Source organism: Pagrus pagrus, assembly GCF_965226575.1.
Source record: "Pagrus pagrus genome assembly, chromosome: 3".
Classification (NCBI taxonomy): domain Eukaryota; kingdom Metazoa; phylum Chordata; class Actinopteri; order Spariformes; family Sparidae; genus Pagrus; species Pagrus pagrus.
Genome location: NC_140187.1, coordinates 15,358,011 through 15,385,443, shown reverse-complemented (window position 1 = coordinate 15,385,443; position 27,433 = coordinate 15,358,011). Strand labels below are relative to the sequence as shown.

General features: G+C 39.6%; 5 protein-coding genes across 11 annotated transcripts; 3 read left to right on the top strand and 2 right to left on the bottom strand.

Annotated features, from left to right (window-relative positions):
- Window positions 1-1,312: 1,312 nt before the first annotated feature.
- h6pd (hexose-6-phosphate dehydrogenase (glucose 1-dehydrogenase)) lies at window positions 1,313-12,110 on the top strand. Of its 4 annotated transcripts, none has more exons than XM_084349926.1 (5): window positions 1,313-1,380; window positions 7,301-7,967; window positions 8,061-8,178; window positions 8,446-8,715; window positions 8,829-12,110. In XM_084349926.1, exons 2-5 carry the CDS (start codon window positions 7,326-7,328, stop codon window positions 10,160-10,162), a joined length of 2,364 nt encoding a protein of 787 aa, XP_084206052.1. In that variant the 5' UTR covers window positions 1,313-1,380; window positions 7,301-7,325; the 3' UTR covers window positions 10,163-12,110. The 4 variants fall into 4 exon arrangements, with proteins under 4 accessions (XP_084206052.1, XP_084206054.1, XP_084206051.1 ...); XM_084349928.1 differs by having other exon boundaries at window positions 1,377-1,428; XM_084349925.1 differs by lacking the exon at window positions 1,313-1,380 and adding an exon at window positions 6,345-6,503.
- Window positions 12,111-12,828: 718 nt separating this feature from the next.
- On the bottom strand, window positions 12,829-15,631 carry LOC311255450 (uncharacterized protein). The gene is made up of 6 exons (XM_084349933.1): window positions 15,384-15,631; window positions 15,220-15,282; window positions 13,731-13,810; window positions 13,221-13,351; window positions 13,071-13,137; window positions 12,829-12,973 (listed from the first exon to the last, which is right to left on the bottom strand). The coding sequence occupies exons 1-6, from the start codon at window positions 15,455-15,457 to the stop codon at window positions 12,894-12,896; spliced, it is 495 nt and encodes a 164-aa protein (XP_084206059.1). The 5' UTR covers window positions 15,458-15,631; the 3' UTR covers window positions 12,829-12,893.
- Window positions 15,632-15,759: 128 nt separating this feature from the next.
- On the top strand, window positions 15,760-17,567 carry rbp7b (retinol binding protein 7b, cellular). The gene is made up of 4 exons (XM_084349934.1): window positions 15,760-15,933; window positions 16,132-16,310; window positions 16,421-16,522; window positions 17,344-17,567. Exons 1-4 carry the CDS (start codon window positions 15,834-15,836, stop codon window positions 17,395-17,397), a joined length of 435 nt encoding a protein of 144 aa, XP_084206060.1. The 5' UTR covers window positions 15,760-15,833; the 3' UTR covers window positions 17,398-17,567.
- Window positions 17,568-17,618: 51 nt separating this feature from the next.
- Window positions 17,619-21,621, top strand: cenps (centromere protein S). The gene is made up of 5 exons (XM_084349935.1): window positions 17,619-17,812; window positions 18,025-18,148; window positions 20,545-20,578; window positions 20,699-20,765; window positions 20,933-21,621. The coding sequence occupies exons 1-5, from the start codon at window positions 17,783-17,785 to the stop codon at window positions 21,044-21,046; spliced, it is 369 nt and encodes a 122-aa protein (XP_084206061.1). The 5' UTR covers window positions 17,619-17,782; the 3' UTR covers window positions 21,047-21,621.
- Window positions 21,622-23,044: 1,423 nt separating this feature from the next.
- Window positions 23,045-27,363, bottom strand: tardbpb (TAR DNA binding protein b). 4 transcript variants are annotated; one of them, XM_084349929.1, is made up of 5 exons: window positions 26,568-27,363; window positions 25,309-25,472; window positions 25,063-25,212; window positions 24,786-24,956; window positions 23,045-24,699 (listed from the first exon to the last, which is right to left on the bottom strand). In XM_084349929.1, the coding sequence occupies exons 1-5, from the start codon at window positions 26,806-26,808 to the stop codon at window positions 24,208-24,210; spliced, it is 1,218 nt and encodes a 405-aa protein (XP_084206055.1). In that variant the 5' UTR covers window positions 26,809-27,363; the 3' UTR covers window positions 23,045-24,207. The 4 variants fall into 4 exon arrangements, with proteins under 4 accessions (XP_084206055.1, XP_084206056.1, XP_084206057.1 ...); XM_084349930.1 differs by having other exon boundaries at window positions 24,786-24,953; XM_084349931.1 differs by having other exon boundaries at window positions 25,072-25,212.
- Window positions 27,364-27,433: the final 70 nt, after the last annotated feature.

Below are 27,433 nucleotides of genomic sequence, written 5' to 3'. Positions count from 1 at the left end.
GAGTTTGACAACACAACATGTGCTAAAGAGGAGTCTCTGCACGTGCATGGCTCATGACCTGAAGTCAATGAGAATCTGAAATAATTGAAAAAGTTAGTGAAACAGTTTAAAGGGGCACTGTGTAGTTTTGGGGAAGAAATTCAAACTCAGAATTTTGATATTTACAATATTAATGAGGTAATATTACAAACTCAGATTTTTTTTTCCATAACTTAAATAAACAAGCTGCTCTCAGAGGAAAATAAGGTAGAAGCTTGAAAGGTGGCAGGGTCCCCCACATATGAACAGTATGAAATTGTGTTGTCATTTAAGTTCATTTTGTTTATTCAGTTTGTTCCGTCATGAAAACACAGAGATCTTATTAATTTGATTGGTTTAGGCATAGTGCAGTTTTAATTCTGATTTTCTTTCACCAAGAAGAGAACCAGCTGGTCTTCATAATTTATAAGCCGATGCAAGTGTTCTGATCTTCTGTTATATGTTGTAGGTCAGATCGGCTTGTTCTCCACAGTGTCCACTGGTCAGTGGATGATAGCAAGATAATTTCTTTCTTTACATAAAGAGGTCATATTATGCTTTTTGGGTTTTTGCCTTTGCTTTATTGAGTTATGAAGCATTTTTGTGCATGTAAAAGGTCTTCAAATTGACAAAGCCCAAAGTCAATGCCAAAGGGGGTAACCTTCTCCCACAGAAAACACTGCTCCTGCATGCCTGAAATGCCTGGTTTGGAGTCGAGCCTTTACTTTAGTAATTTATGTGTGTCACTATGTAACAGGCGTTATATAAATATATATTTTTATATATTTATTATAAAATATATACACTCCAGTCAGTCAGCAGACATACAGTTGCTACTGCTGTAGCGGCGTTATTTTAGATCACACTACCTAGCAATGCAGCATATGAGAAAAATAAGTCAAATAAAAGTATGAACCTGGAAATTAGCATAATATGACCTCTTTAAATATTACACCTCATGTAGTAATTTCTTATACTAATATATATTTTTACTTAAAGACCTACAATTACATATTTTAGATCTGAATTCTTTAATAACTATGCACTTGGTTCAGTCAAGGCTGAAACCCCCACTGCTACTGCTTCCCTGGGGGTCTTGCATCAGAGTTTCTGCAGCTAAAGGACACTGACAACCCTCCTTTTCCAGACCAAGTCACGCCGGTTGACATGTTGGACATAATACTATTCTCGTTTTTAAATTAGACCCGTGTAGAGTATGGTGTGGTGGAGATAAATCCTATAAAAACACACATTCCTGACCTCCATCATCAGCAGCGAGACCGTGTCACGTCACGTGACTGGTACAGGAAGAGTCCTCTGATGGTGAAGCAGCGAGTTGTTCGTGCCACCAGCACGGGGCAGGTTCGTATCCAGCTAACTTCACACAGTCTGTCAGCTGCCTTTAACAGCGTATGTTTGTATTTTAGTCATGTGAACGGTTTTGTCGACGGTTCAAGGTTTAAATGAAGGATTGTGGAGCATCGTGTGCTTGTAACGTCAGCGGAAGTGAAGTTTGACAGCTAGCAGGTGGAATCGAGGGATTAACTCCACCGTCAAACTGTTGTCGTGTTTTAACCTCACAAGAAAATGACAACAGGGAAATGACCAGTAAACTATAAGGAATGGGCTTTGTTCGGGTAGCTCAGTGTATGAACTGACAGTGTGTGGAGTTCACTGACTCCTGTGCTGGAGATAAACACGTTAACTTACCTGAAACGATCACGTCCGTCAGCGTACGCTCACTTTAAACAAGCAACGGTTTACAACTGAGTCAAGTTGTTGGTATTTTCACTGCTGTTGTCATTCTTGCAGCTAAATGTCGTGTCTGTTAAACATTTGAAAAGCTTGTAACCGAGGAATAATCCTCCACGTGTATCTGTGTGATGTTTTGTTTCCTGGCTGGCAAAGATCGAGCCGACTAACGTGACAGGAAAACACACATTTTGTCGGGGTAACAGAATTAAGCGCAACACGCGTGGAACAGGATGTGCTCAGATAGCCTTTGAAGTAGCCTACACTAACAAGCCCTCAACTGCACTAGGTTGAGTTATCATTTTTACAATTGAGACATTTTTATTGACAGCTACATTTTGAGCCACAGAGAATGTGGAGAAAGGAGCTGAGCTTTCTGGCACATAAAAGATAATCTTTATAGAGCCCTGGTCCCCTCGACAAAAAGCCTGTGACACTTTTGAATTGGGTTATGGAAAATAAATCGCCGATAATAAACTCTGTGGCAAACACAAGTTTATGATACTCACATGTTTTGTTCAGCAAGATAATCTACACAGATGAACACCACTTTTGTGATTTGTGGAGAGTAAATTAAATCTCTAGAAGTAAAAAGATAATGTCAGGCTATAAACAGACTACATGCGGTCGCATGACTTAAACGTCACCACAACTTAAAGTCTCACTACACATTTACTATACACGTTTTCTGTAAATTGATCAACCTACAATCCGTAAAGTGAGAGTTCGAATAATTTGTGACTGAAGTGAGTGAGCAGATGAGTCTCCGTGTTCGGTGTGATGACATTTAATTTTAACTTCTGTAGTCTCATTGTTGGCAACCGCCGTCTTTAAGACTGATTCATAATTCAATTGTGGGATATTTAATGATGTATTTTATGTCGTAGGACAAAACTTGTTAGCTAAATATCTTAAGCATGTGGTAACCACAGACCTTATGTTAGGCATTTAACGGAAAATCAATTCAAAAAGCTCATAGACTTTAAGATGAGGGAACCGGATGTGCAAAAATGCTAACTGATTTCTGAGTTTGCGGACTACAAACTACACCGCTCTAAGGAGCAAAGCTTTCTGGCACATAAAAAGTCATCAATATTGAGCCATACTGTGCTCTGAACATAACAAAATGGTATGTTACTTTATAATCCAAATAAAAATATTCAACATTTTTCTTAACATAGGCCCATTTTTAAGCATCTAAACCTATTTCACAAAGTGCAATTTCATCCCTTTTCTCGTTGTGCAGCCGTCAATGGTGCGAGACAAATAGATTCTTGATCCCATTTGAATCGTGACATGAATTAAAAAGATCATTTTTAAGTCAATAAAGTTGCTGTTTGTCATTAAGATAGAAAAATATCTTATCTTATATATATATATATAAATATTATATATTATATAATATATAATTATAAAAGTTTTGTGTGAAACTGCTCAGTGAACTACATCGTCTCGCTCAACACACATCACCAACACCAACATGACTGCCAATATGGCAAAGAAAAGGTACTAAGAAAGATGAAAATAACAATAAAATCTGGTCATATTGAAACGGCAGTTATGTGAAAGGGTAGTTCGTCAGTTCTGTGAGCTGCTAATATACAGGAGCAGCTCTACAATGTTTTAAGTTATGGGTTTTGGTGAGTATTGTATGTGTATATATATATATCATATATAGTTTTTCCAGTATATGATCTGCTGCTTTTCCACCATCATCATCATGAACACGACACACAAAGGACAAAAAGGAAAAACTGAAAATTTGCAAAAGTCAAAACCCTATTTTTAACAGGTGTACTCGTATTTTCAAAAAAACTCTATACACAAACACGCTAATTGTTGTTTTAAACTGGTAACAGTGTTATCAATTTGACTGTTGGCTTTATTTGCATGTTTTCACTCACTCACGAGTTTCACTTTAAATACTGAACCAAGTCGTTACTTTATCTCAGCTTGATTTACATGGAAGCATAGATGTGGTCAAGGGGGTAATGACAGTTAATGTGATTGCCAAGTTAAACTGATAGCTGTTTAAGTTTGTTAGTTGTGAAGTTTTTCTGATTTTCCTATGTGAAATAAAATATCTTTTGGATGCCTTTTTTATTATTAACAACTAGCTCTGTACATTTCTTTACTTGGGTGTGATGAAGTCGACTTCAGCGCGATGACTCTTGTATGGTCAAACTTGAATTTGACGATGCAAGCACCAACACATTTTACAAATTCAACAGATTGTCACGATTATTGGAGTTTACATATCTATTGGTCCCATTTTTACTGACCACTGTACAGCATTCATAACCCGCACAGTGCTTGTTTGTTGTGAGGATCACAAGTTTACTGATCACAAGTTTACTGCTATAAGTGGGGTAAACATCTTTTATGAAAAGATGTATTTTGGACTTAAGGGTAATGACTTGGTTATTAGTCACAACGCAGGGCAGTTGAATGGCTTCATCAGTTTCTGATGATGGTGAGTGAATAGTTTGAACATCCCTGCAGTAATGTCAGAAGACTCTTGTTATTTACTTCGGACCACTTGGCTGTGACAAATGTGGCCACAAAGATGCAGACAAGATGCAGCCAACCATCTCTGCAGCGCTGTTCTCAGTCATGAACAAAACCACTCAGTCGTTAGACAAGTCGTCATTGTTCATGTGGGCAAGGCGGTTAATGTGATCTTACTTGGCACCTGGAATCTCAACGTTTGATGTTGAGAAATTGTGTGAGGAAACTTGCGTATATAGTTTCAGTGTGTGAAGGTTGGTTGAGGGTCACATGTGAAGGCCTGTGTGTGATGAGATGGTGCCCTATTTTGGCTTTCTGTACTCACTCTTTACCGCCAATTTGAACAATAAGTGAGACGACTGGAGCATGACTATTGGTTTGAAGGAAGATTTTCTATGCTGCTAGAAAATGAAAGCAGCTTGTGACTGAGAAGGAATCGCGTCCTGGAATAAACTGGGGACGAACTGCACAGGAATTGAGTCAAAACCTCTGAATGAAGATGGTGTTTTTGAAGATAATGTCCCATTTTATTGATTCCTATGGTGAGATTAAAAAAGTAAAAGTCAATGAGGATAATTAAAGAAGCGTACAAGTGGTAGAAGTGAAAAATGAAAATTAAACAAATACAATAGGTGGGAAACAATGTATATTGTTGTTTCAGAGCTGTCCTGTTGTTAATCTTTGACATCTTTAGATAGAAAAGTGACAGGAATAAAAACTTTGACCAGAGTAATCCTTAAAGCTGTTAATACCTGGACTGGGTTGTTGTTGAAGGCCTTCGCTGTTTGCACTGCTGCTGTGTAAACATGATTGTGGACGCAAGGATTCCAGCTGTTGCTGTAATAAAATGAGCGTCATAGTGTGGGTGTTATGTTCAACGTGTACAATCTTCAGTCTCCCTAGAGAGAGTGGAAACTAAAATGTACTCTGTCATTAATTAGGTTTATAACATCCAGGCCTTTGCTATAGCTACAGCTCCGTAATGCCTCACATTTGAAGTTTGTTCTTCATATAACAAAATGCCAGTGAAGGCAGTAATGAAGATCTTGTATCTACATTGAGACGCTGATGATTTTAAATGTCTGTCAGTGTCACGAATGTGGACATAATGACTAAGTGGGTAAAGGCACGAATCAGAAAATGTAGATAAGTCTGTTAAGCTTAGAAAATTGCATAACTTTTATTTTATGTTTTAAAAAGATGGGACATGGGTTTCCATAAATGAAGGACTGGTCACAAGGACTGGTTTCCAGACATTAACATTTAAAAAAAAATGTGGGTTAAAGGGGAACTTACAAATCAAAGTCTGTTTGCGGGTCTTGGGTTGTGCTGACTCGCATATGTGAAAATAGTTGAATACGTCCTTTTGTGGCTCCAGAGGACGCTGCATGAAATCTGTTAAATTGCCTAAAGTGAAGCATCAGTCAGGGCTGCAGACTACACATAAGAAAATGAGAAAAGTGATCACAACAGACCTGTAGCCCACCCCTTTCTCTACCTGAGGTCAGCAGCTCAAGGCTACATTAGCTGCAATTAGTATAATACACAGTCGGTGGGTCATGTAGGCGACAGGTTTTTACAAGGAAGGAGGATACATGTAATGAAAAAAGACAGTATCTCTAGTTCAGTGGTATTGATTTTGTTCAGCTAACCATCATGAGACTGATGATGTTAAATTAGTGTGTAATGTCAGAAGTGTAGAGTAATCTTTTCAGCTTTAGCTCACATGAAAAATCCTAGGGCTTTTCCAGTTGAGAGCTTATCATTTTGTGCACATACTTTCAGTGTTTTTTTACATTTATGACCAGACAAGGTGTCAAGATAGTTTAGACTGCAAATTCTTGACACGTTTGAGACCCTGATACCTACAACAAACAGAATCCAGATGTTTAATAGATAAAGAAAGGAACATCTTCCCAGTTTGCACTAAGCATGAGTAAACTGCAGACAAGATTTGATTGATTTCACTCCCTTTTTAGCTTTCGCTGCAACCTTTCCTATAAATGATTTTTGGGTTCTTGCAAAATCGGTTGGTCTGACCTTCCTGGCACTCTTATCAACAGCAGGACTGTTGTACGGGAAGCTCAAAGCCCCTGAGCAAAGTGCAAAGTCTACACCCCTGCTCCACCACTATCCACTGATCATTACGCTCATGACAGTGTCACTGCAGCACATCACTGACTATCAAGGGACTTGAGAACAGCTGGAGAACAAGACGGTGCTAAGTAATGTATTTGCTATCTATTTTGTCCACGTTAGTTCCAGTTTTATTGATGTTGCATAACTACTGCTTTTAAAATGTATTTAGTGTTCATAGTGTATCTGTATTGGCTTTTAGATGTTCAAATGTGACTTTTGATAATTTTTTGATGTTGCCAAAGAAATACAGCAGTATCTACTGAGTGTGTGCATTGTTAGAAATGTTGATGATTCATATTATTAATTGTAGTTTATGTGCCGGTTGAAGCTTTTCTGTCATGTAGCATTAACAAGGCAAATATTTTAAATGTATTTCATTTAGTTTGGGGACATGTTGTGTATTATTTTCCTTTTTATCACAAACATTTAGAGCTGGAACAATTAGTTTATTTTCAAGTTAGACAATCACAAAAATAAATCGACAACTATTCTGACGATGGACAGTTTCATTCAGTCTTCAGGAACAAATGAGAAACATTTACTTTACTTAATTGTGAGGCTTTATGTAACTCCAGTGAGAGGGTAGGGTCACAGTGTTACATTCATGTTTTCAACACATAACATTGTTATGATGTAATGAGTTTTGTTTGTAGTAAGCACCTACACTATGTCTGACAAATTGTTACAGACCTTGGATTTGTATTTACCACAGTGCTGTTGCACTCAGAAACTTCGAGGAGGCCATAATCAATGGTGAAAGATCCCAACAAAATGTGCCGATGGTTACTTTCATGCTCGGTGTCCTAATTTCTCGCTGCTGCTAGATGATTTTCTAGATGATTGTCTCGTCTACATGTAATGTCTCTTTGCTGTGTTCATACAGGAGTTTGGACGGCTAAGACCAGAGCATGTTTGTGACTGGGTTCCTGCTTCTGGTCGCTCTCTGTGCCCAGGGAGGAAATGGCGAGGAGAGAGAGGAGGCACAGAGACCCGGCCATGTTTCGGTGGTGATAGTGGGAGGCACAGGTGACCTGGCAAAGAAGTACCTGTGGCAGGGCTTCTTCGAACTGTATGTGAACCAGGTCAAAAGTGGATACACCTTTTCCTTCTATGGCGGAGGACTGTCCCCTGCTGACAAGGCCACACCGGTCCTCTTTGAGATCCTGAAGGCGGTTTCTTGCCCAAAGGATGTATCACAGGAACGCTGTGCTCTGCTCAAAGAGCAGTTCCTGCGGCTCTCACAGTATCGGCAGCTGCAGAGCGTCGAGGACTACCAGGATCTTGCCAAGCACATTGAGAAAGAGCTTCAACAGGAGGGAATGACGGAGGCTGGGAGGCTCTTCTACCTCTCAGTACCAGCCTTTGCATATGCAGATATTGCTGATAAGATCAACAGCAGCTGTAGGCCGACCAGCGGGGCGTGGCTGAGGGTGGTGCTCGAGAAACCTTTTGGACACGACTTCAGGAGTGCTCAGGTGCTTGCATCTCAGCTCGGGAATTCCTTAAAGGATGAAGAAATGTACAGAATTGACCATTACCTGGGAAAGCAGGTAAGAATAACCTGCACAGTGTGTGCCTCTCACCTGAGACTCCGTAACAGATACGTTTGATTTGATGGTGTTTTTTTCTGCTTTTGTGAAAAGGTGGTTTCAAGGATTCTTCCATTCAGAGAAGAGAACAAGAAGCTTCTGGATCCCATCTGGAACAGGCACCACATCGAGAGAGTGGAGATTGTACTGAAAGAGACGCTGGATGTGAAAGGTGATTATGCATCTTTACTGTTGCAATTAAAGGGACAGTTCACCCCTAAATCAAAATGACGTATTTTTGCTCTTACCTGTAGAAACTCAGCAACTCACACCAAAACAATCTAGATTGCTAAATAGTACTACAGCTGAAAGGAAAAACATATATTTTGATTTTTGTGTGAATGGTCACTTTAATTTTTTTGAGATAAGAAAAAGGTAAGAAGAATTTCTGAGCTAGAATCATGTGTTCATGTCCTCACATGTCGTTTTGCCCTCAAAGGTCGTATCCCCTTCTACGACCAATACGGAGTGGTCAGAGATGTGCTGCAGAACCACATGACAGAGGTCATGACCCTGTTGACCATGAGCCTGCCCATGAACCTGAGCAGCAATGAGGAAGTCCTACGAAACAAGCTGCAGGTCTTCAGGTCCCTGCTGCCCGTAGGGAAGGATCAAGCTGTGGTCGGCCAATACCAAGCATACAAAACAGAGGTTCAGCAGGAGCTGAATAAGACGAAAGATCACATCAGCATCACACCAACATTTGCAGGTGAGTACTGAAGGCTTTTCTTTTTAAATGTCATTAATTTAAGTATTCTTTACTGTTGAACTGTAAAAGAAATTGCTATCCAGCTAATAAGTGATTCTGTTTGTGTATTTCAGCTGTATTGACGTACATCGATGAGGCCCAGTATGAAGGTGTGCCAATTCTTCTGATCTCAGGGAAGATGTTGGATGAGCGGGTGGGATATGCACGCATACTTTTCAAGAATGACATCTTTTGTCTTCAGAACCACAACAGCGTACACTGCAAGCCCAAACAGATAGTTTTCCACTTTGGGCACGGCAGCCTTAAATATCCAGCAATTCTTGTAAGTAAGAACTTATTCAAGCCAGTTTTAATGGACAGTGCGTGGAAGGAAGTGACAGAGCATAAAGATGTCGATGTTCTGGGTTTGCCTCTTTCAGACTACTATGTGCAAACGCCAGTAGAGCAGAGGGAAGCTTATTATGAACTAATTTCACACATTTTTGCTGGACGAAAGAATAGTTTCATTAGTACTGAAAACCTGCTGGCTTCTTGGGGCTTGTGGACGCCACTACTCAGCAGCCTCGCCAGCACGTTTCCCCGCATCTACCCAGGAGGTGCAGAGAACGGAGACCTGCTGGACGTCCATATTAAAGGGAAAGACATTAGCTACCACAATGAGGTGGTGATAATCAGCAATGATCAGATTGGTGGTGGCTTCCAAGTGATGCAAGGTAAATTTCGTAGCTCTGACATGGTGTCTGCCTGGACTGAGGAGCTGGTGGTGAGGCTAGCCGCAGACATACAAGAAGCAGCGGAGGCCGCAGTACGCGAGGGTGGTGTTTTTCATCTTGCCCTCTCTGGTGGGTCCTCTCCCCTCGCTCTGTTCCACAGGCTGGCCCTGCACCACTTCTCCTTCCCCTGGAGGGACACCCATGTGTGGATGGTGGATGAGCGCTGCGTGCCACTGACTGACTCAGAATCCAACTTCCGCAACCTCCACGACCATCTACTGCACCATGTGAGGATACCCTATTACAACATCCACCCCATGCCAGTACAGATCAACCAGCGTCTGTGTGTGGAGGAGGACGGAGGAGCGCTGCTGTATGAGAAAGAGGTCAACAAGTGGGTGAACGGCTCCAGCTTCCACTTTGTGCTGCTGGGAGTGGGCTACGACAGCCACACAGCCTCTCTGTTCCCTGGCAGTAAAGTAGATGACCACGGGGAGAGTCTGGTGGCCCTCACTGAGAGCCCCATCAAGCCTCACCAGCGTATGAGCCTCACTTTTAGTGCCATCAACCGAGCGCACAGGGTCGCTCTGTTAGTGATGGGCAAAGGCAAACATGAGCTGATCACCCAGCTGAGCCGAGTGAAGGACAACCCAAACAAATGGCCCGTCACTGGGGTGAAGCCTGCTAATGGCAGACTTGTTTGGTATATAGACTATGATGCACTTTTAGGATAGGAATAAATACATTCCTAACTTTCAAACAATGTTTGAGGAGCTGCTTTAATTGGACTGCTGGTGGAGGGGGAAGAGTGTTTGGACCAGCACTTTTTTTTGGCTTTTTAACCACAAATTACATACTGAACATTTCTGCTGACTTTTTCCAAGATTGACTTCCTACCATCCAACCATCAGAAGTCAGAATTCTTAACTGTACTTACAAACTTGGAGCTATTAGGGGTGTCACGATTTGATTTGACTTTTTGATTTTAAGGTCGCTATTCAATTAAAAAAACATTTTCAACAGGAGGAGACAATACCAGGTGCTCAGTTGTGGATTAGTAAACTCAAGGTGAATGTCAGGTGCTCTTGAAGTTATATCTCAGTCAAAAATGACAAAGGAGAATAAACGCAGACCGGTTTCAACCACACAGGGTCTTCTTCAGGACATAACTAGAAAGAGGAATAAAACACAGCCATGCCACTATCGAGCCTTGATTTTTGTAAACATCAACAGATCATTGGTTTCATGCCCTGGCAACCTTCATTTACCTTTTTTCAAATTCTTCTTTAAAAAGTAAGGCTACATGGCATAGCATAGCAACAGTGATATAACTGGCTTATTTTTTCTTTTCAGTGTGTGTGTGTGTGTGTGTAGCACAAGCACCAGTTTTTGTTTGTCTTCGGACACACAGTGAACCCATGTTGGCAAGCAAGGGTGGAGAGAAAAAAAATATTAAGACAATCTCCAATCCTAATTTTGATTTTGATAACTGAAAATTGATCGTTGTGAGCAATGATTTCAGTTGAGATTTGAAATCATGACACCCCTCATAGCTTTTATTGTGTAGTACAGCAGCAGAAAACTTTTAACCGTTCTTGTAGCTGTTTTAAAAACAGCCCCACTTTGGTGGATTCATCTGCTTGTTAAAAACATACAGCAGACATTGTCTGAATTTCTTACATTTAAAGAGCCACTGTTTAGCCAACTTTAAAGGCTCGGATGTGGAGTTGCAGCTAAATTACAATGTGACGACGGTGTAACTTCAAAGTTAGGGTTCAGTTCAAAGTGTTGGTGGAATGTGAAGTATTGTGAAGAATTTGTTGTTAATGTGTTAAAAACAACTGTTACGTTCCTTTTCAAGTTCAAAATCCATTCAAATATTTTTCTCTGTGCGTGAAATACCTATGCAGACTTTTTATAGTTTATCCAAGCCTAACTATGTGAAAATGTGTTGAAATGTATGAAGTATAAATGCAGTTTACAAAGTACAGAGTATGTAAGCGCCATATGAATATCTGGTGTTATAAACATCTGGTGCTGAACACACAACAAACACCAAGATTTATTTTCTTACAACCAGGTGAACCAGGTGTTTGTATGATCTCAGGTGAATTTGTGAAATTGCGGATATGCAGTTTACTGTGTAATCTACACTTGTTGATTGTATGTTTTCTATTGTTGAGTGGCAGTGATCCTCTTAATACTTCACCAGTGAGTCAAAAAGAGAAAATGAAATGTGATAGATTTTCTTTGTATTGAAATAATAGAATTACAAACATTTATTGAAATGTTTCAGGTAATTAAACATTTGGTGCTCGACTCATGAAAAGCACATTCCTGACTCAAACTAATCACATTCCACTTTCTTGATCCGATCTTTAAGAGCTTTGAGTAGATGAGTCAATCTTAGGATGATTTGTAAACCTTCTTTAATTCAAAGTGGAGTGTGACCGAGTACTGGCAGTCATTTTATTGTGCCTGCGTTTGATACATCTTGATGAGCATTATTGTTTCAGCAAAAAAGAGGAGACACTGTCCTGCATCCTGTTATACAAACAGCAGTATGGGTCTGTAATGAACAAGTTATAAAGAGAATGAAAAAGTGTGTCCCAAGCACTGTAAGAAGATTGTGTATAAGCAGGTTTTTTTAACTTGGGTAGACCCAGTGGACGTGTTTTTTTTTTTTTTATATTTGTTTTTCTGGTGTGTTACATTCAATGTTACGAACAGGCCAGAAAACACAGACTTGTTGTCGTGGACCAGGAATATTAGGTTAAATTCTACATTTTGGAGTGTTTTGATTTTCTTTCCATAACTATAATTTTCCCGTGGTTTTAAAGTTTGGCTCATTAGACGTGAAACCAAATTGATTTGAGAGTAACATGTATGATCTGAAGACTATTATTAATTCTGGAAAACAAGAATCAGTTGTATGGCTACCCTACAATATGCACTGGTGGGTTTGTTTTTTTAAGATACCTTCTCTTAAGATGATGAGAATTACTCATGTCTTTGAACATCATCTGCTCTTTTCTAACATTACAACCTTGACATCCTAGTTTCATAAATACATACATATAGCATTACCCTTTAATTTTTCTGCTATGATCTGTTTTGTTTACCTTCACTTTTCCAATGATATACATATCACTCAGTACTGTATACAGACTTCACATCTGTAACTCTTTGTATAATCATACACCAAATCTACTGTGTAAGGTATATATTTATGAGCAAATCATGCACATGTACACTGTCCATCAACAAATAAAAATCAAACGGATTTTACAATCGAGTCAAACATCTGCTTCGTGGTATTTCTCTGAAGTGAACTTGAAAACGTGAACAGGATTAAGTCACTTTCCCTTTTTTTTGTTCCCATGGTTTTAAGTTACGAGCTGCTGAAACCACATGAAATCTTAATATGTGGAGTATCGCATGTCGACGTGGGACAGCTGGTCTGCTTTATCGCTCATTGTTTCTGCTCGGGTCCGTGACAGACAGCCTGTTGGTCACCCAGAGTCCCCCTCTCACCATGAAAAAACCTGAACAGACACAAGCAGGTGTTATTCCTTTGAACTAACATACTTAAACATTGTGTCTGAGTGATCCCACACAGTATGTATAAGAAATGAACTTTACCTGTACTGAAAATAGAAGCAACTGTTAGAATAAGGGACATGTAGTACAGCTCAGGGGTGGTTTTGACCTGTGAATATATATATTTAGATTTCACTCTGATGCTGCTGTTTCTCTTAAAACAAAACTTTAACATTCCAGTATTTTTCTTACACATGCTGCTGCTGTCAGAGTCAGGATGGCCGTGCACAGACCGTGTCCACATGACAGCAATCCAAACACATGATAGGACGCCCACAGGCTTTGGGGAACCGGGTCTATCAATGTGAATACCACTGAAAAACCTATTAAAGGAGACAAGTGTTGCTCTAGTCATTATTTACTCAACCTCATGCTTATTGAAAGTCAGGTGGAGCTTCACAGCAAAACAGTGTTGCAGCATTCTTCTAAACCAGACAAACTGCACGGAGCCATTTTATGTTTTTATTCTCAGTTGTCCCCATCTACTTCAGTCGTTTAGGGGAATGCTGTTTTGCTGTGAAGCCCCGGAAATGTTTTGCAGACGATGAAACTTTCCATGGGGGTGCATAGACAATGACAACATTTTCTCTTCTATTGTTGTTTTGCTTGTGGTCAGAGCTTTGAGTCAGTGTCTTATAGATAATAGGTGAAATACTGTTTCTACATGTGTGTTTGGACCATGTCTAATTGGATGGGATTCACCTGAAGCTATGAAGGACAAAGCGATGGAGGCTGACAGGTTGTTCAGAAGAGGCTGCCTGCAGTATCGTGAGGATTTGGGCCTTTTTTTAAAACAAAACAGACACCATTATTACAGAAAGGAAAAAAAAAGGGATGGCTGGTTGCTCCATGTAATGAAATTGAGATAACAACTGTGTGGGGAAAAAAGAGTACTTAAAAATCCAGGCACTCCGAAATTAAGGAAATGTATCAAACGGGGAAGGAAGTGTTAAAAAGCCTTATTCATAGTGGCTAAATTATTGAAAGACTAGTAGTAGTGACCACCAGGTCTTCATCAAGGCTTCAAACTAGGGCTTCACCAGGTCTTCATCAGGGCTTCAAACTAGGGCTCCACTAGGCTTTCATCAGCGCTTTAAACTAGGGCTCCACTAGGTCTTCATCAGGGCTTCAAACTAGGGCTCCACTAGGTCTTCATCAGGGCTTCAAACTAGGGCTCCACTAGGCTTTCATCAGCGCTTTAAACTAGGGCTCCACTAGGTCTTCATCAGGGCTTCAAACTAGGGCTCCACTAGGTCTTCATCAGGGCTTCAAACTAGGAATCCACTAGGTCTTCATCAGGGCTTCAAACTAGGGCTCCACTAGGTCTTCATCAAGGCTTCAAACAAGGGCTCTACTAGGTCTTCATCAGGGCTTCAAACTAGGGCTCCACTAGGTCTTCATCAGGGCTTCAAACTAGGGCTTCACCAGGTCTTCATCAGAGCTTCAAACTAGGGCTCCACTAGGTCTTCATCAAGCGCTTTAAACTAGGGCTCCACTAGGTCTTCATCAGGGCTTCAAACTAGGGCTTCACCAGGTCTTCATCAGAGCTTCAAACTAGGGCTCCACTAGGTCTTCATCAGCGCTCTAAACTAGGGCTCCACTAGGTCTTCATCAGGGCTTCAAACTAGGGCTTAACCAGGTCTTCATCAGAGCTTCAAACTAGGGCTCCACTAGGTCTCCATCAGGGCTTCAAACTAGGGCTCCACTAGGTCTCCATCAGAGCTTCAAACTAGGGCTTAACCAGGTCTTCATCAGCGCTTCAAACTAGGGCTCCACTAGGTCTTCATCAGGGCTTCAAACTGGGGATCCACTAGGTCTTTGTCAGGGCTTCAAACTGGGGATCCATTAGGTCTTTGTCAGGGCTGGCGGTCAAAACATGTTGTGTGGCCTTTTAATGATTTAGCCACTGTAATAAAGGCTTTAACAAAGCTGAAGTAGACAGTTCAAAAGAAAGGTAGCTGATTATGGAGTCTCATTCCCAGGCTGTCAAATACTGACTTGGGTTGGTCACCATCTCTAGAATTTTACTTCAGCTTTAATATTTCCCTCCTTGTTTGATGCATCTTCTTACATTTGGAGTGTCTGGAAAGCCCCTGATTGTGAGACACCATTATTATTAACAACACATTCACTTCTGTACAAGTGACCCATGAGCTGAATGGCGCGATGCCATCGCCTGTGTCCTAGTTACCTTCCCAGGACGTAGAGCTGAGGGACCAGAACGAGCACTGTGAACACTGCATTCACTATTTGACTGTAAATGGAACAAACATGAATTAAAAAACAGGTTATTTTTCTATCAAATCACAACAGACACAAGACTTTTAACATCTTATTAAAACAGCAACCACTTACAATTTTAACCTCTGATTCCTCGGTATCCATCTGCTGCTGTGATACGCCATGAAGACGAGCATGTAGAGGAACATGGATGTTAACACTGTTCAGAGCTGCCAGCAGCTCTCAATGTGAGCAGCAGGAGGAAGGATTGTGTTTCACGCTGCACATGCACAGAGACTCCTGCTGCATATTGTGTTCCCTGTAAGCCCAGAAACTTAAGCTTGAAGATTAGGATGTTGTGTTTTTGGTCAAAGGTGACTTCAGCAAGAAGATGCAGTATGTCCAAAGGACAGACTTGTCGTCTTAACAGGAACAGAATAGTTTCCTCATATTATGTGTTAAAAACGTCCTGTTCCGCCCTCCTGTGCACCTCCTTTGTATGTGTCAGCAGCACATCACCCCTGGCCTACATTGACACACAATGAAACATCCCACCCATTAACTTTAAATTCACCCGTGATACTCATGCAGAGTGTCAAACAAACATCCAAGATGCCTGTCGACTATAGCGGGACGTGGGACATGGACAGCAATGTTAATTTTGAGGGATACATGATTGCTCTTGGTAAGTGTCTGGTTTTTTTTTACAGATGATTTGTGAAAATAAAAATTGACATTTGAGTGTTTCCTTTTAGCTGCATGTTGAATTATGATCTGTACTTCTCTTTGTCATTTATCAGGAGAGTTTTATATGTCTAGTGGCAGTAAAAATGTTCATTTATTTCTGGTAGCAGGTTTAAGTTCCTCTCATTCTGACATGCAGGCATTGATTTTGCAACGCGCAAGATGGCCACGATGCTGAAGCCACAGAAAGTGATTAAGCAAGACGGGGACCATTTCACATTCAGGACGCTCACTACGTTCAGAAATTACGAGCTTTCGTTCAAAATTGGAGAGGAGTTTAAAGAGGTGACTAAAGGGATGGACAACAGGTCATGCCAGGTAAAACTTCAGTTTAATGTAATACTGTAGTCACAGAGTTGTACCACACAATTTAAGTAAATTAAAGCCTTTTTATGCAAAGTCATACTCCATTATTTGTTCTCTGTCAGACTGTGGTGAACTGGGAAAACGATAAGTTGGTGTGTGTTCAGAAAGGAGAGAAGAAGAACCGAGGGTGGACTCACTGGATTCAGGGAGACGAGCTTCATCTGGTACGACAGCCGTTGCTCTTCTAGTGGCTCCTTACAGTCCAGTTCAGTGATGGAATGTAACTAAGTACATTTACTCATTACTGTACTTGAGAACAATTTTGAGGTACTTGTATTTTAATGGATTATTTTACTGGATTATTTACCTATTCTGCTAGTTTATACTTCCACTCCACTTCATTTTCAAGTCCCTTTTACTCCACTACATTATGTGATAACTTTAGTTACTAGTTACTTTTCTACAGAAGCCCTAAACTGTCCTGGACAGTACCCAAAAGTCATACTTGAGTAAAAGGCTAAAATATTACACTCTTACAAGTGAATACTAAAATAGATTTTTTTTTTTTTTTTTTTTTACAAGTTGACCCATTAGATTGATGGATCCGATGTTTAACCTTTTCCTGATTATCATAATCAGTTTGTTGGTTTTTTTTGTATCTGATTATCTTAAAATGCTCTTCTTTGACTCTGATGCAACCTGCAATCATCAAAGCAACTAATTTATCAAATAAATGTAGTGGAGTTGGAGAATAAGTAGCAGAAAATGGAAATACTTACTACTTACGTACTAAGTACCTCAAGATTGTACTTAAGAGTACTTAAGATTATTAGAAATGACTATTAAAAATGCTGATATAATAATATTATTTCTGATAATAAATATAAAACACATATATAAATATAAGTATTAGCCTATTTACCTGTACTTAAGTACTATTTTGTGGATTTTGTAGGCACACACTAGAAAGTTTTGTATTCTCACTTTTAAAATATTTGCAAAAGTATCATGTTAAGTTTTACAACCTCATGTTTTCTCTCTTCAGGAGCTGACTTGTGAGGGCCAAGTCTGCAAGCAAGTGTACAAAAGGACACTGTGATCTTCATACATCTCCACTGCATTTACAGTATTTGCGAGCATAACCCACACAATGTAGCTCCTGTACTTAAAAGCATGTTTTATGAATGTTGTGTGTGACGTTGCAGTACCTCCTCCAAACCACACGGTGGCGCTATTAAATGTACACATCAATAAAGTCATTTAACTGCAGAGTTGTTGGTTTGTTGGTAAATTTGTGCCGCGAGTTTTCATTTCCAGCTAACTGTTAGCTTCAAGCGAACAGCTGGAAGTATTTGTTTATTTGTCCTGTCTTGTCTGTCAATCTGTGATTTTGTGAGGATTTCCCCACCTTGTCACGCACTTGTAGCCGTTCTGGTAATCCGGTTTTTGTCCAGGTTGTTTGTTAAAAGTTTCTCCAGGAGAAAATGTCTGTTGATAAAGACGAGACGCATCAGGTAAGAACTTTATTTTAACGAGTGTGAGAGCTCGTCACGTTTAGTTCATACCGACGTTAGCTAGTTAGCTAAGCTAGCAATGATTCTGTTACGTTACCGTTAAACGTCCGATACGGCAGCAGGCAGGTGAAACGCGTTAGCTTACATCGTCATCCCTGTGGTGATAGCACCGTATTTATTCATTTAATCTGATTTAATGGTTTGTGTTTCAGAGGTTAAAGGCAGCCGTGCATTACACTGTGGGTCGCATTTGTCAGAAGATGGGACAGGACCAACGGAGACCGTTCAGCCGGCAGGTCGTAGCCGCGATAGCCGAGACAACGTTCAGACAGTGTGGTGGGTGTCAACAGGATTAGACACCAGTCCATCACTTACCATCAGAAACAGATGATAAGAAAATATAAAACTCATACTGTTAGTGTTCATGTACAACCTACCAGCAGTGATGGGATGTAGCTAAGTACATTTACTCAAGTATTGTACCAAAGTGCAATTTTGTATTTTCATTTTCTGCCACTTTTTACTTCCATCAACACTCCACTACATTTTGGAGGCAAAAAGTGTACTTTTTACTCCGCTACATTTAGTTAAAGTGAGTTAAAGTAAAGGTATTGTGCTAAAATATTACTTTGCCAAAAGTGACAGTCACCCACATGAATAATACTTGAGTGAAAGTCTTACAATATCTAATATTATATGTACTTAAATATCATCACTTCACTACATTTTGGAGGCAAATATTGCACTTTTTGCTCCACTACATTATTTGATAACTTTGGTTACTAGTTACTTTTCAACAGACTCCCTAAACTGTCCTGGGACGAGTGTGGTAAAATGTACCCAAAAGTCATACTTGAGTTTAAGTAAAGATAACATGCTAGAACACACTTTGCCAAAATTAAATATATATCATCAGCAACCAAATAAAAAAACAGATTCTGATTAGGCTTTGGAGATATCCAAAATTTTTATATCATGATATTGTCCTGCCCAAATACACGATATTAAAACATGATATTAACGTGGTGGGGGGTGTGTCTTTAATTTAATTTAATTTTATGTAGATTAGTAGTATGAACAGAGTGAATAAATAAAGGACTGCCAGGTTGTTTCTTAATGCTTTTTCTCTACTTCTCCCTTTGCACATACACATACAGCACTATTAAATAACACAATAATATTAATTTGAAACTTCTGAATTAGATATATTGTTAGTGTAATAGTATAATATATTAAGTGCTGTTAGTTTGTCACTGTTTCCCTTCCCGCTAAATTCTAGAGAGCCGGCCAGATGAGAAATAACACTTGCATACATTAAAATACAGTCAGAGCAGTTCCTCTCAGGTGAAGAATAACACAGATATTGTGAAAAATATTGCTTATTACTGCAAATATCACAATATTCGATAATATCTCATATTGGCCCAAGCCTAATTCTATATTCAGAAAAATGCTGAATATTAGATTTAATAATTGGCCAGACCAGTAATATGATTGCCTAGTGTTTACAGCATATACATACATCTAAATATATGTATAATTTTACTTCATTTGTACTTTTGATACTTATGCACATCTAATATCAGATACTTTTAAGACTTTTACTCAGTTACCATTTGAGTGACTTTCACTTTTACCAAAGTATGGTATGTAAATATGACTTTTGGGTACTTTTTAATACACCATCTATCAGTAGATCCACTCACATGATTTGACCGAGTTACCAGTTTATTGGGTACATTTGTGCATTTTGTCCCAACCCAAAATGGATATGTAATGTAAATGAATATGGCATCTTGGTGGTTTAAGATGCTGACCCTGTAAACACCCGGTGACCAAAATAGTTGGCGATTAATTTCATAGTTGACAAGTTATCGATTGGCTCTATTTGCAAGTTATATTACTATTATCTTTGAGATAACCAACATTTAGTTTCAAAACAAGTATGGCATTTTTACAGTGTGTAATGTGCTACCCTTTTAAAATATGGGACAGAAACACACCAGAAATCCTGCAGTCTTAGGGAATTTTATTTGACTTCTCTCCAGAATATGTCCAAATTACCCAAAATACAACTAAAATAATTTCAATAATGTAACACAAAAACCCGTACATACATCATAAGTGTGATACATACAACCCCGTCTTGTGCATTTGGCCACAACTTACTATCCACTTCACATCTTTTGTTCTTTTACGGCAAAACTCTGCGGACAGGCAGCAATCATTGCATTGTTACCACTTAACTCCTGCATCTCCTGGAAACTCTTCCTCCCCCGTTTGCCACCTCTGTCTGTCTCACAGTCAATATTTACATATAGAAACTCTCAAATTATAAAAAACTGAAAACCAGCTCAGTCAGCTGGACGTGGAAATTGGCTCTGGTCTCACTAAAATTCTTTAAAGTTATAGATGCAAAATGTCAACCCTACACTTAAATTTTACGTTATTACTTTTTAAAAAGTGAAGTATGGAAAACATGGGCAGAAAGCTTTAAATAGATTTCCTGATGGGTTTGTTTTAGAGAAAAAACAAGGAATTTTGAAAATGTGATAGTGTCAAGAAAATTATGTTTTTGTTGAGTAAAAGAAAATGTATAGCTGTAAAATAAAAAAAACAAAAAAATATTCTGACAGAGATGGACAAAATATTAGTGACAAAGTTTAATATAATGCTATTTCATAGTTGCCAGTCTGAACTAAACATCTGACTGTTGGCTGTCACTTTTTCAGATATATTTGCCAAAGACCTGGAAGCCTTTGCAAGGTGAGAATCTTTATTTTTGAAATCATAACAGGGGAGTTAACCCTGTACTGTAGAGCTAGTGTAGTCTCTCTGAACCTTTTCATAAAACAATATGATTTAAAACCTCAAATGTGATTTCAGGCATGCTAAAAGAAGCACAGTGTCTACAGAAGATGTGAAGCTTGTAGCCCGTCGCAGTACTGCATTGGTGAGTTACTACTCTGTATTGTCAGAAACATTATACAGCACTTAGTCATGTATGCCATATGTAATAACTTCCTGTACTGACCTAAGTATACTGGAACGGTGCAGGGGTATAGATATTTTACAGCAGACAGCATATTGCAATGTTTAATTTGCCTTTATTTATTTCAGTCCATCTACATACAAAATAAAAGTGAGGAACTGAACCAGGAGCAGAGGGATTTGAAAAAGAAGAGTACTGGGAAGAGGAAAAGCAGAGACACTGAGGAGGAAAACAAAGAATAAGGACAAGACACAGGAAGACCTGCAGTGTCTCACTTGTGTCCAACATTCAAATACATGAAGGCTGACCCAGATTCATTACAATGAGTTGAGTGTCATCAAAGGTGCCATATTCATTCTTTCATGGGAAATATGCAGATTAACTTTAAAGACTTCTACAGCATGAGATCTTATTAGATATTCACACTTTCTGCAGATTTACAGCAATTAATTTGAGACTGTTACCTGCCCTGGGACCTGCTGATGTAATGTCAAAATATAGTGCATTTGACACAGAAATGATCATGTATGAACTGATTTGCAAGTACGTAGGTAAACAAAAAGGCACTGACTATGAAAACTCTGAAGCTAACTTCAACATCTTCTATTAAAGCTGTTTTGACTGACTAGAATTATACACCTGCCATGTTTCTCCAAAGTCTAACAAAAAATATCTGAATGTTTATAATTTGTACCTGGGGAAACCTCACACGGACTGTTAAAGACTGTCAGGCAAGCTATCGTAACGTTCACCCAATGAGCACTTTAAGCACACCTGTACAGTCTAATGCAATTAAATACAGCTGCCATAAAGTCTATTTTACGATGGTTTCCTTTTTTCACGAATCCGCGCTGACAACAGCCACAGGCATTTTTTTTTGGGTGGTCTGCCCATCCATCCCATTACTTTGAATGCAGTATCTCAGAAATGCCCACATTTTGACTCAAGAATGAGTCTAGGCGTCTGGATTAAGGATGTTTAGATACCAATACCAGTATCAAAAAGGTCTCTGATTCAGCCTAAAATGCTGGAATCTGTATGGGTGAGTACCATTCAGATAAGACATCGTTTATTAGAAAAAGGACCTAATTCATAATATATATATATATATATATATATATATATATATATATATATATATATTGGCCTTTGAAGAACACATTTGTTGTGGATTGGTATTTCAGATCTGCTGGTACACAACGTTCATGTTGTATCTGCAGGAATGAAATGTACATTTACTCAAGTAGTTTTGAATTTTTTTGAAATTTTCAGTTTTTCCATTTTTGCTACTTTATACTTTAACTCCACTACATTTGAGGCAAATACTGTACTTTTTGCTCCACTAAACTTATTTGATAACCTAATATTACTCTACTAATTTATAATGTTACTTAATAATCAGAAACATGCTGGATGCTGCAATCGATAATCTACCAGGTTTATAATCAGTCGACCCATAGTATACAGTATGTACATTAATACTTAAGCACATTTAATATCAGATACTGACTTTTACTGAAGTGCTGTTTGTACGGGTGACTTTCACTTCTACCAATGTAATATTTTGGCACAGTATATTTATTTTTACTTAAGACTTTTGGGCACGTTTTACAACACTGATCATCAGTAAGGAACACCAAATGGTATAAGTACATCTCTAATAACGCAGTCCATTAAACAACCATTTATGACATCAGTATTAAGCATCACAAATTGAATTTATACATCTGTCGACAAAAACTGAACATTATAAACTTCATGACAATACCATTTATGGCAGAGCAGGAATGTCAAATTGCAATAGATTGTACAGGTGTAACCTAAAGTGGCCACTGAGTGAATAAGGCCATCTAAAATCCTCATCACCCCATTAGTTGTCTCATTACCTTAGCAAATTTGGGATAAAACATTGCTTAACTCATCTGTTTAAAGTTCAAAAAAAGACAATGACCCACATGAACTTCCTTCTAACCTTATAAGTAGCTGTGAATAATCAAAAAAGGGATAATTTACTCTGACAAGCCATCAAAAGCAGCAAAAAGACAGGTACTACCCCATGTCATGTCTGAGAAGGCCACACACTGAAAGTGTTGGAACTTCCGTCTTCGTCCTTCAGAACAGACTTCAGGTCAGGGTTCAAACGGAGACCTCGACCAGCAGAGCCCAAGGTCCCTAGATATGTGAATCGGATTAGATGTTTTTTTATTTGACAAATTGACTCAAGTAATATCAACTAAGCATCTATTCAAATGAACTTTATTAGAGATCTCCCTTCATTTGACATGTTTTTAAACACTCACAAACAACAAGAGCTACTGGGAACCATTGGACACACCACTCCACGTTCTCACACTATCACTCGCGTCCCCCAGAGTCTTCAGCAGGTGTCATCCACATCAAGTACACACTTACAGATCAGTTCAATAACATGAAAGCACACACCATACAGCATTCAAATCAGATAATATAAGCAATACAAATATTCATCACAACATTCCACTACATTTCGATATTTCCGCACTTGATCGACATACTTAAGAGTAAAGGAAAAACTTGCAAAGATTAAAAAAAAAAATCTTGAAGTACTAATTAATGAATGTCCATGTTAGGGGAGGCTCTCGTAGCATCTGCAGCTTCCACTCACACACTCAAAAAGCAGTCAAATTGGGCTCTTTCACCGACACAACCAGTCCGTTTCACGCGTCTCTCCGTTCGCTCACTCATCGCTTCACTCTTCGCCACAAGCCATCCTCAATCGCACTCATCAGTTCTTAAAATGTCAGTTGCGCAGTTCTTTCCATTTAAAAGTGGATAAAAGTGAAAACACCCACCGTCTCTTAGAACATGCGGAGTGAAGCCGTTCTTTGATGGCATAGCATTTACAGGTGAGAAGAGGGAGAATGATACCGATATCACCCCAAGAATGCTGCCAAAGAGGAGCTTCCTCACAGGAAAATGGAAGAGAGGTGAACTGCAGAAGAGATTTCAATGAAGGCTTTTCCACAGAACTTGACTGCAAATAAAGTTGCACTTAAAACATTTAGGTTTCAACCAGATTCTTCCCAATGCAAGATTGCCTTTTAGATCGATGACAAAGCCGGATAATGGTGAACCACAAACATTCATGCATTTTCAAAATGGTTTTTTATCACATTTCACAATACATGCATTAGAGAATCCAGTTGAAATGGATACAAACAAATGAGACATCAAAAATAGCACTTTAGTCAGACATCCTGGTAAACAATTCACTTCAACACTTTCTAAATTAAATCTTTAGCATTTTTTCCAAATGTACAAAACATCTTCCACAAAAGTGTTAAGTTTTCAGATACGCATCAACACCAGAAATAAATTTTGAAAGACTCATCTTTGTCACAATACTTACCATACAAACAAAAACTTACATACCCCACCCAGATGACTTTGACTCCATACTGGACCCAAAACCTGAGCTAAACCCACTACCACTGGTTGTAGAGTTTGACCCTGTTCCCCAGCCAAGACTGGCTGAGCTGGTGCCGTAGTTGCTGTTGCCTGTACCAAAAGACTGACTCTGGTCCCTACTAGAGCTTGTTCCACTGGAGGTGCTGCCTGAGGTGGATGTCTGCTGCTGGCTAGCCAGCATGCCCATCATCCCCCAACTACTCTGCAGAGCAGCCTGAGCAGCAGCCATCATAGCTGGGTTCAGACTGAAGGAACCAAAATTAGCCAGACTACTGTTAGTGCTGCTCCCTAACCCACTACGGCTGCTACCAAATGCTTGAGCTCCAAAACCATTCCCAAACCGTGCTGTACGATCAAACTGCCTATTTCCATGTTTGGGCTCAGCATTTGAGATGTGAACGCTGACGCCTTTGATTATTAGGTCCTCTCCACAGAGACCCTGGGCAACCTGTGAGGGAAAGAAACATGAATCAGATCATCTGGGTAGGGGTACCACAACAACAGGAAGAACTTTATAGACATTTAACATTATACCTGATCATCTGCAAACGTGACAAAAGCAAAAGCACGGAATGGCTTGGGGATGAAGACATCAGTGACTTCTCCATACTGCATAAAGAACTGTCGAAGGTCGTCTGTGGTCATGTCCTCTGTGCAACGGCCTACAAACACTTTCCGGCTCCTCAGTGGCTCGTCAGGACCCTGCTGTGAACAAGGGGTGGAAATAGATCAATTCCACAGGTTACAGGGCATTAACAATGTGTAAATGGCTTGTATTCCCATAATGTGTCGGTATATGCACGGACATTACCATATTCACCTTCGAGTTAGGGAGCTTGCAGTCGCACCATCGTCCGTCAATCATGTGGCGCTGGGAGATCACCTTTTCTTGAGACTCGTACTCTGTGAACCTCACAAAGCCAAATCCTTTGGAGTTTCCAGTCTTGGCATCCCGTTTTACCTGAGACAAAAAACAAACATACATACAGCAATGAATAACAACTGTCACCCCATACAACACAAAGTCATGTGTAATTCATTAATGCTAATGTTTTACCTGAACCATGATGACTTCTCCAAATGTGCTAAAGTAATCTTTGAGGTCCTGCTCAGTTGTTTTCCAGGGCAGACCGAGTACGATCAAGTCAGATGTCTTCATGTCCCCTCTCTTCATTTTCACAGCAGAGGACGCATCAATTTCCTCCATTTTCCTTTTATTGTCTAAATTGTGAACAACACAGAGAGAAGTTAATTGTATTTTAACCTGACAGCCATAAGATGCGACTTTCTCTAATCTCTGCTCTGAAAATATCTGCCAGGACCAAAACTGTAAAAGAGCAGAAGTGAACATTGAGCAAGATGCACAATACTTTTACTATTGCCAATTTTTTAATACACTCTTTGAAACTGAGTTGGTGTGAATATTTGTCCATGGACTTTCTACAACAGTTACAAGTGTGTAACATTTACTAGCAGGTGAATGTAAACATGTTTGTCACTCATAATTGAATTTAAATGTTTATGCAGTTGTTGGGACCTTCAGTTGACAGTTGCACGTAGAGTATCAGGTCCACCCAGTTAACACAAGTCTTCCAATAAATAAAATTAAAGTTTTTGTTGAAACTCTCGGGTGTCACTTCAACTTCACAGTAATGTCCTGATAAATTTATCACACTTTGAACTTGAAATATGTAAACTGTGATTATGTCGTTCTGTACATGCGACATCTATTGCATGCCTGTCTGTCCTGGGAGAGAGATCCCTCATCTGTGACTCTTCCTGAGGTTTCTCCCATCTTTTTCCCCGTTTAAGGTTTTTCCTCACTCAAATCGAAGAAGTTGTTCACTGTACAGAATGTAAAGCCCACTGATGCAATGTGATTGTGGTTTTTGGGCTATATAAATAAAATTGACTTGATTTGAACATTACCAAACACCTGTGTATAATTCAATACCTCTTAACAACACCAACAACTACAGCCTCCACAATCACAACTAAGTTAAATCAACACCTCTTTAAAGTAGTTTCAACAAATCACATCGCCTCCTAGCAGAACATTTACTGCAAGGATGCTGCAGTTGGAAAGATGTCTGAATATGTCTTGATTATTTCTATATAATCTAGTTCAGTACATTTTGTGCATGCATGCAGCGCCTCAAAGCGCACTTCAGTGGGCGTGGACAAACAACGGGTCGCGTCATTCTCATCTATTTTCAGTGTGCTGCTGAAGCTAACACATGAATTATAAATAACGTTACATCTGGCCACCTGTTCGGATAAAGTGTTATGTAAGAATTACTGAGTGCTCTTATTCACCTTTAGGATAGTTCACCACATAAACGACATTCCCCCATCCGTTTTCTGGCGCGTGTAGGATCCCTTCCACAAGACGCACTCCCCGCATGCACTGTGACACGGGGCTCCTGAACCGCAGGCCACAAGCCCCGGGAAACTGAGCTGCCACGGTTGAGAGCAGAACCGTGCCGTCGTCCTCAGACGGGATCTCCATGGGCTCCTCGTTTTCCTCCTCTGCCACTCTTATGTAGACTTCGGCCATTTTCCACAAAAACAAAAACTTCTTCCTCGAGTCAAAACAATGCTAACGTTAGCAGTTAGCTCGCTAGTTGTCCACAATCGCGGCTAGCCTTAGCCGATGTTGCTAACGGGACTGAATGAGTCAGGCTAATTAGTTTTTTTATACTCGAGGAAAAGACGTTTCAAGTCAAAACACTATAACGAAAAAAAACGCGTCCGGGTGGGTTAAACTTTAATCTATGTAGTAAATAATACTTCGCCACGCGTGTGCTAACGGGCGTGCATCGACCTTACTGTTCCTTTGTTCGCTGGGACGGGGAGCTGTGTCGTCAACACAGGACGACGACCGTTCAACTGTGCCGCTCAATGAAAACTGCGTACGGTCCCCCGCTAACTAATCTGACAAAACAATCCCCTCAAAATGGCGTGCGTAGGCCGAGTCAGTTGTCCAACTTCAACTAAACGCGCGTCTCGTTCCAAATGCAAAGTAAGAAATATAAGAGTATATAGTTTTTTTCCACGAGGTGAAAAACAAGACAACCATGTAAGGCCTACCAAAATGGCATTATCTAAGCGAAAAAGGAACTACGTCATTAGAGTGGACGGTTTCATTTTTTGGTGGTTATTTTGTCCCGATTGTGTAGTTG

Excerpts from the sequence above, each read along its gene's own strand:
- h6pd (XM_084349926.1), top strand. The coding sequence starts at position 7,326 with ATGTTTGTGACTGGGTTCCTGCTTCTGGTCGCTCTCTGTGCCCAGGGA. Across the intron at positions 7,968-8,060 it reads ACCATTACCTGGGAAAGCAG|GTGGTTTCAAGGATTCTTCC; the intron begins GTAAGAATAACC and ends TTTTGTGAAAAG. Across the intron at positions 8,179-8,445 it reads AGAGACGCTGGATGTGAAAG|GTCGTATCCCCTTCTACGAC; the intron begins GTGATTATGCAT and ends TTGCCCTCAAAG.
- tardbpb (XM_084349929.1), bottom strand. The coding sequence starts at position 26,808 with ATGGCCGAAGTCTACATAAGAGTGGCAGAGGAGGAAAACGAGGAGCCC. Across the intron at positions 25,473-26,567 it reads TGTGGTGAACTATCCTAAAG|ACAATAAAAGGAAAATGGAG; the intron begins GTGAATAAGAGC and ends TTCACAATTTAG. Across the intron at positions 25,213-25,308 it reads GAGAAGTCATCATGGTTCAG|GTAAAACGGGATGCCAAGAC; the intron begins GTAAAACATTAG and ends TTTTTGTCTCAG.
- cenps (XM_084349935.1), top strand. The coding sequence starts at position 17,783 with ATGTCTGTTGATAAAGACGAGACGCATCAG. Across the intron at positions 18,149-20,544 it reads GACAACGTTCAGACAGTGTG|ATATATTTGCCAAAGACCTG; the intron begins GTGGGTGTCAAC and ends TCACTTTTTCAG. Across the intron at positions 20,766-20,932 it reads CCCGTCGCAGTACTGCATTG|TCCATCTACATACAAAATAA; the intron begins GTGAGTTACTAC and ends TATTTATTTCAG.
- rbp7b (XM_084349934.1), top strand. The coding sequence starts at position 15,834 with ATGCAGAGTGTCAAACAAACATCCAAGATGCCTGTCGACTATAGCGGG. Across the intron at positions 15,934-16,131 it reads GGGATACATGATTGCTCTTG|GCATTGATTTTGCAACGCGC; the intron begins GTAAGTGTCTGG and ends TCTGACATGCAG. Across the intron at positions 16,523-17,343 it reads AGGGAGACGAGCTTCATCTG|GAGCTGACTTGTGAGGGCCA; the intron begins GTACGACAGCCG and ends TTCTCTCTTCAG.
- LOC311255450 (XM_084349933.1), bottom strand. The coding sequence starts at position 15,457 with ATGTTCCTCTACATGCTCGTCTTCATGGCGTATCACAGCAGCAGATGG. Across the intron at positions 13,138-13,220 it reads CTCTGACAGCAGCAGCATGT|GTCAAAACCACCCCTGAGCT; the intron begins GTAAGAAAAATA and ends ATATATTCACAG. Across the intron at positions 12,974-13,070 it reads TGCTTCTATTTTCAGTACAG|GTTTTTTCATGGTGAGAGGG; the intron begins GTAAAGTTCATT and ends GTGTCTGTTCAG.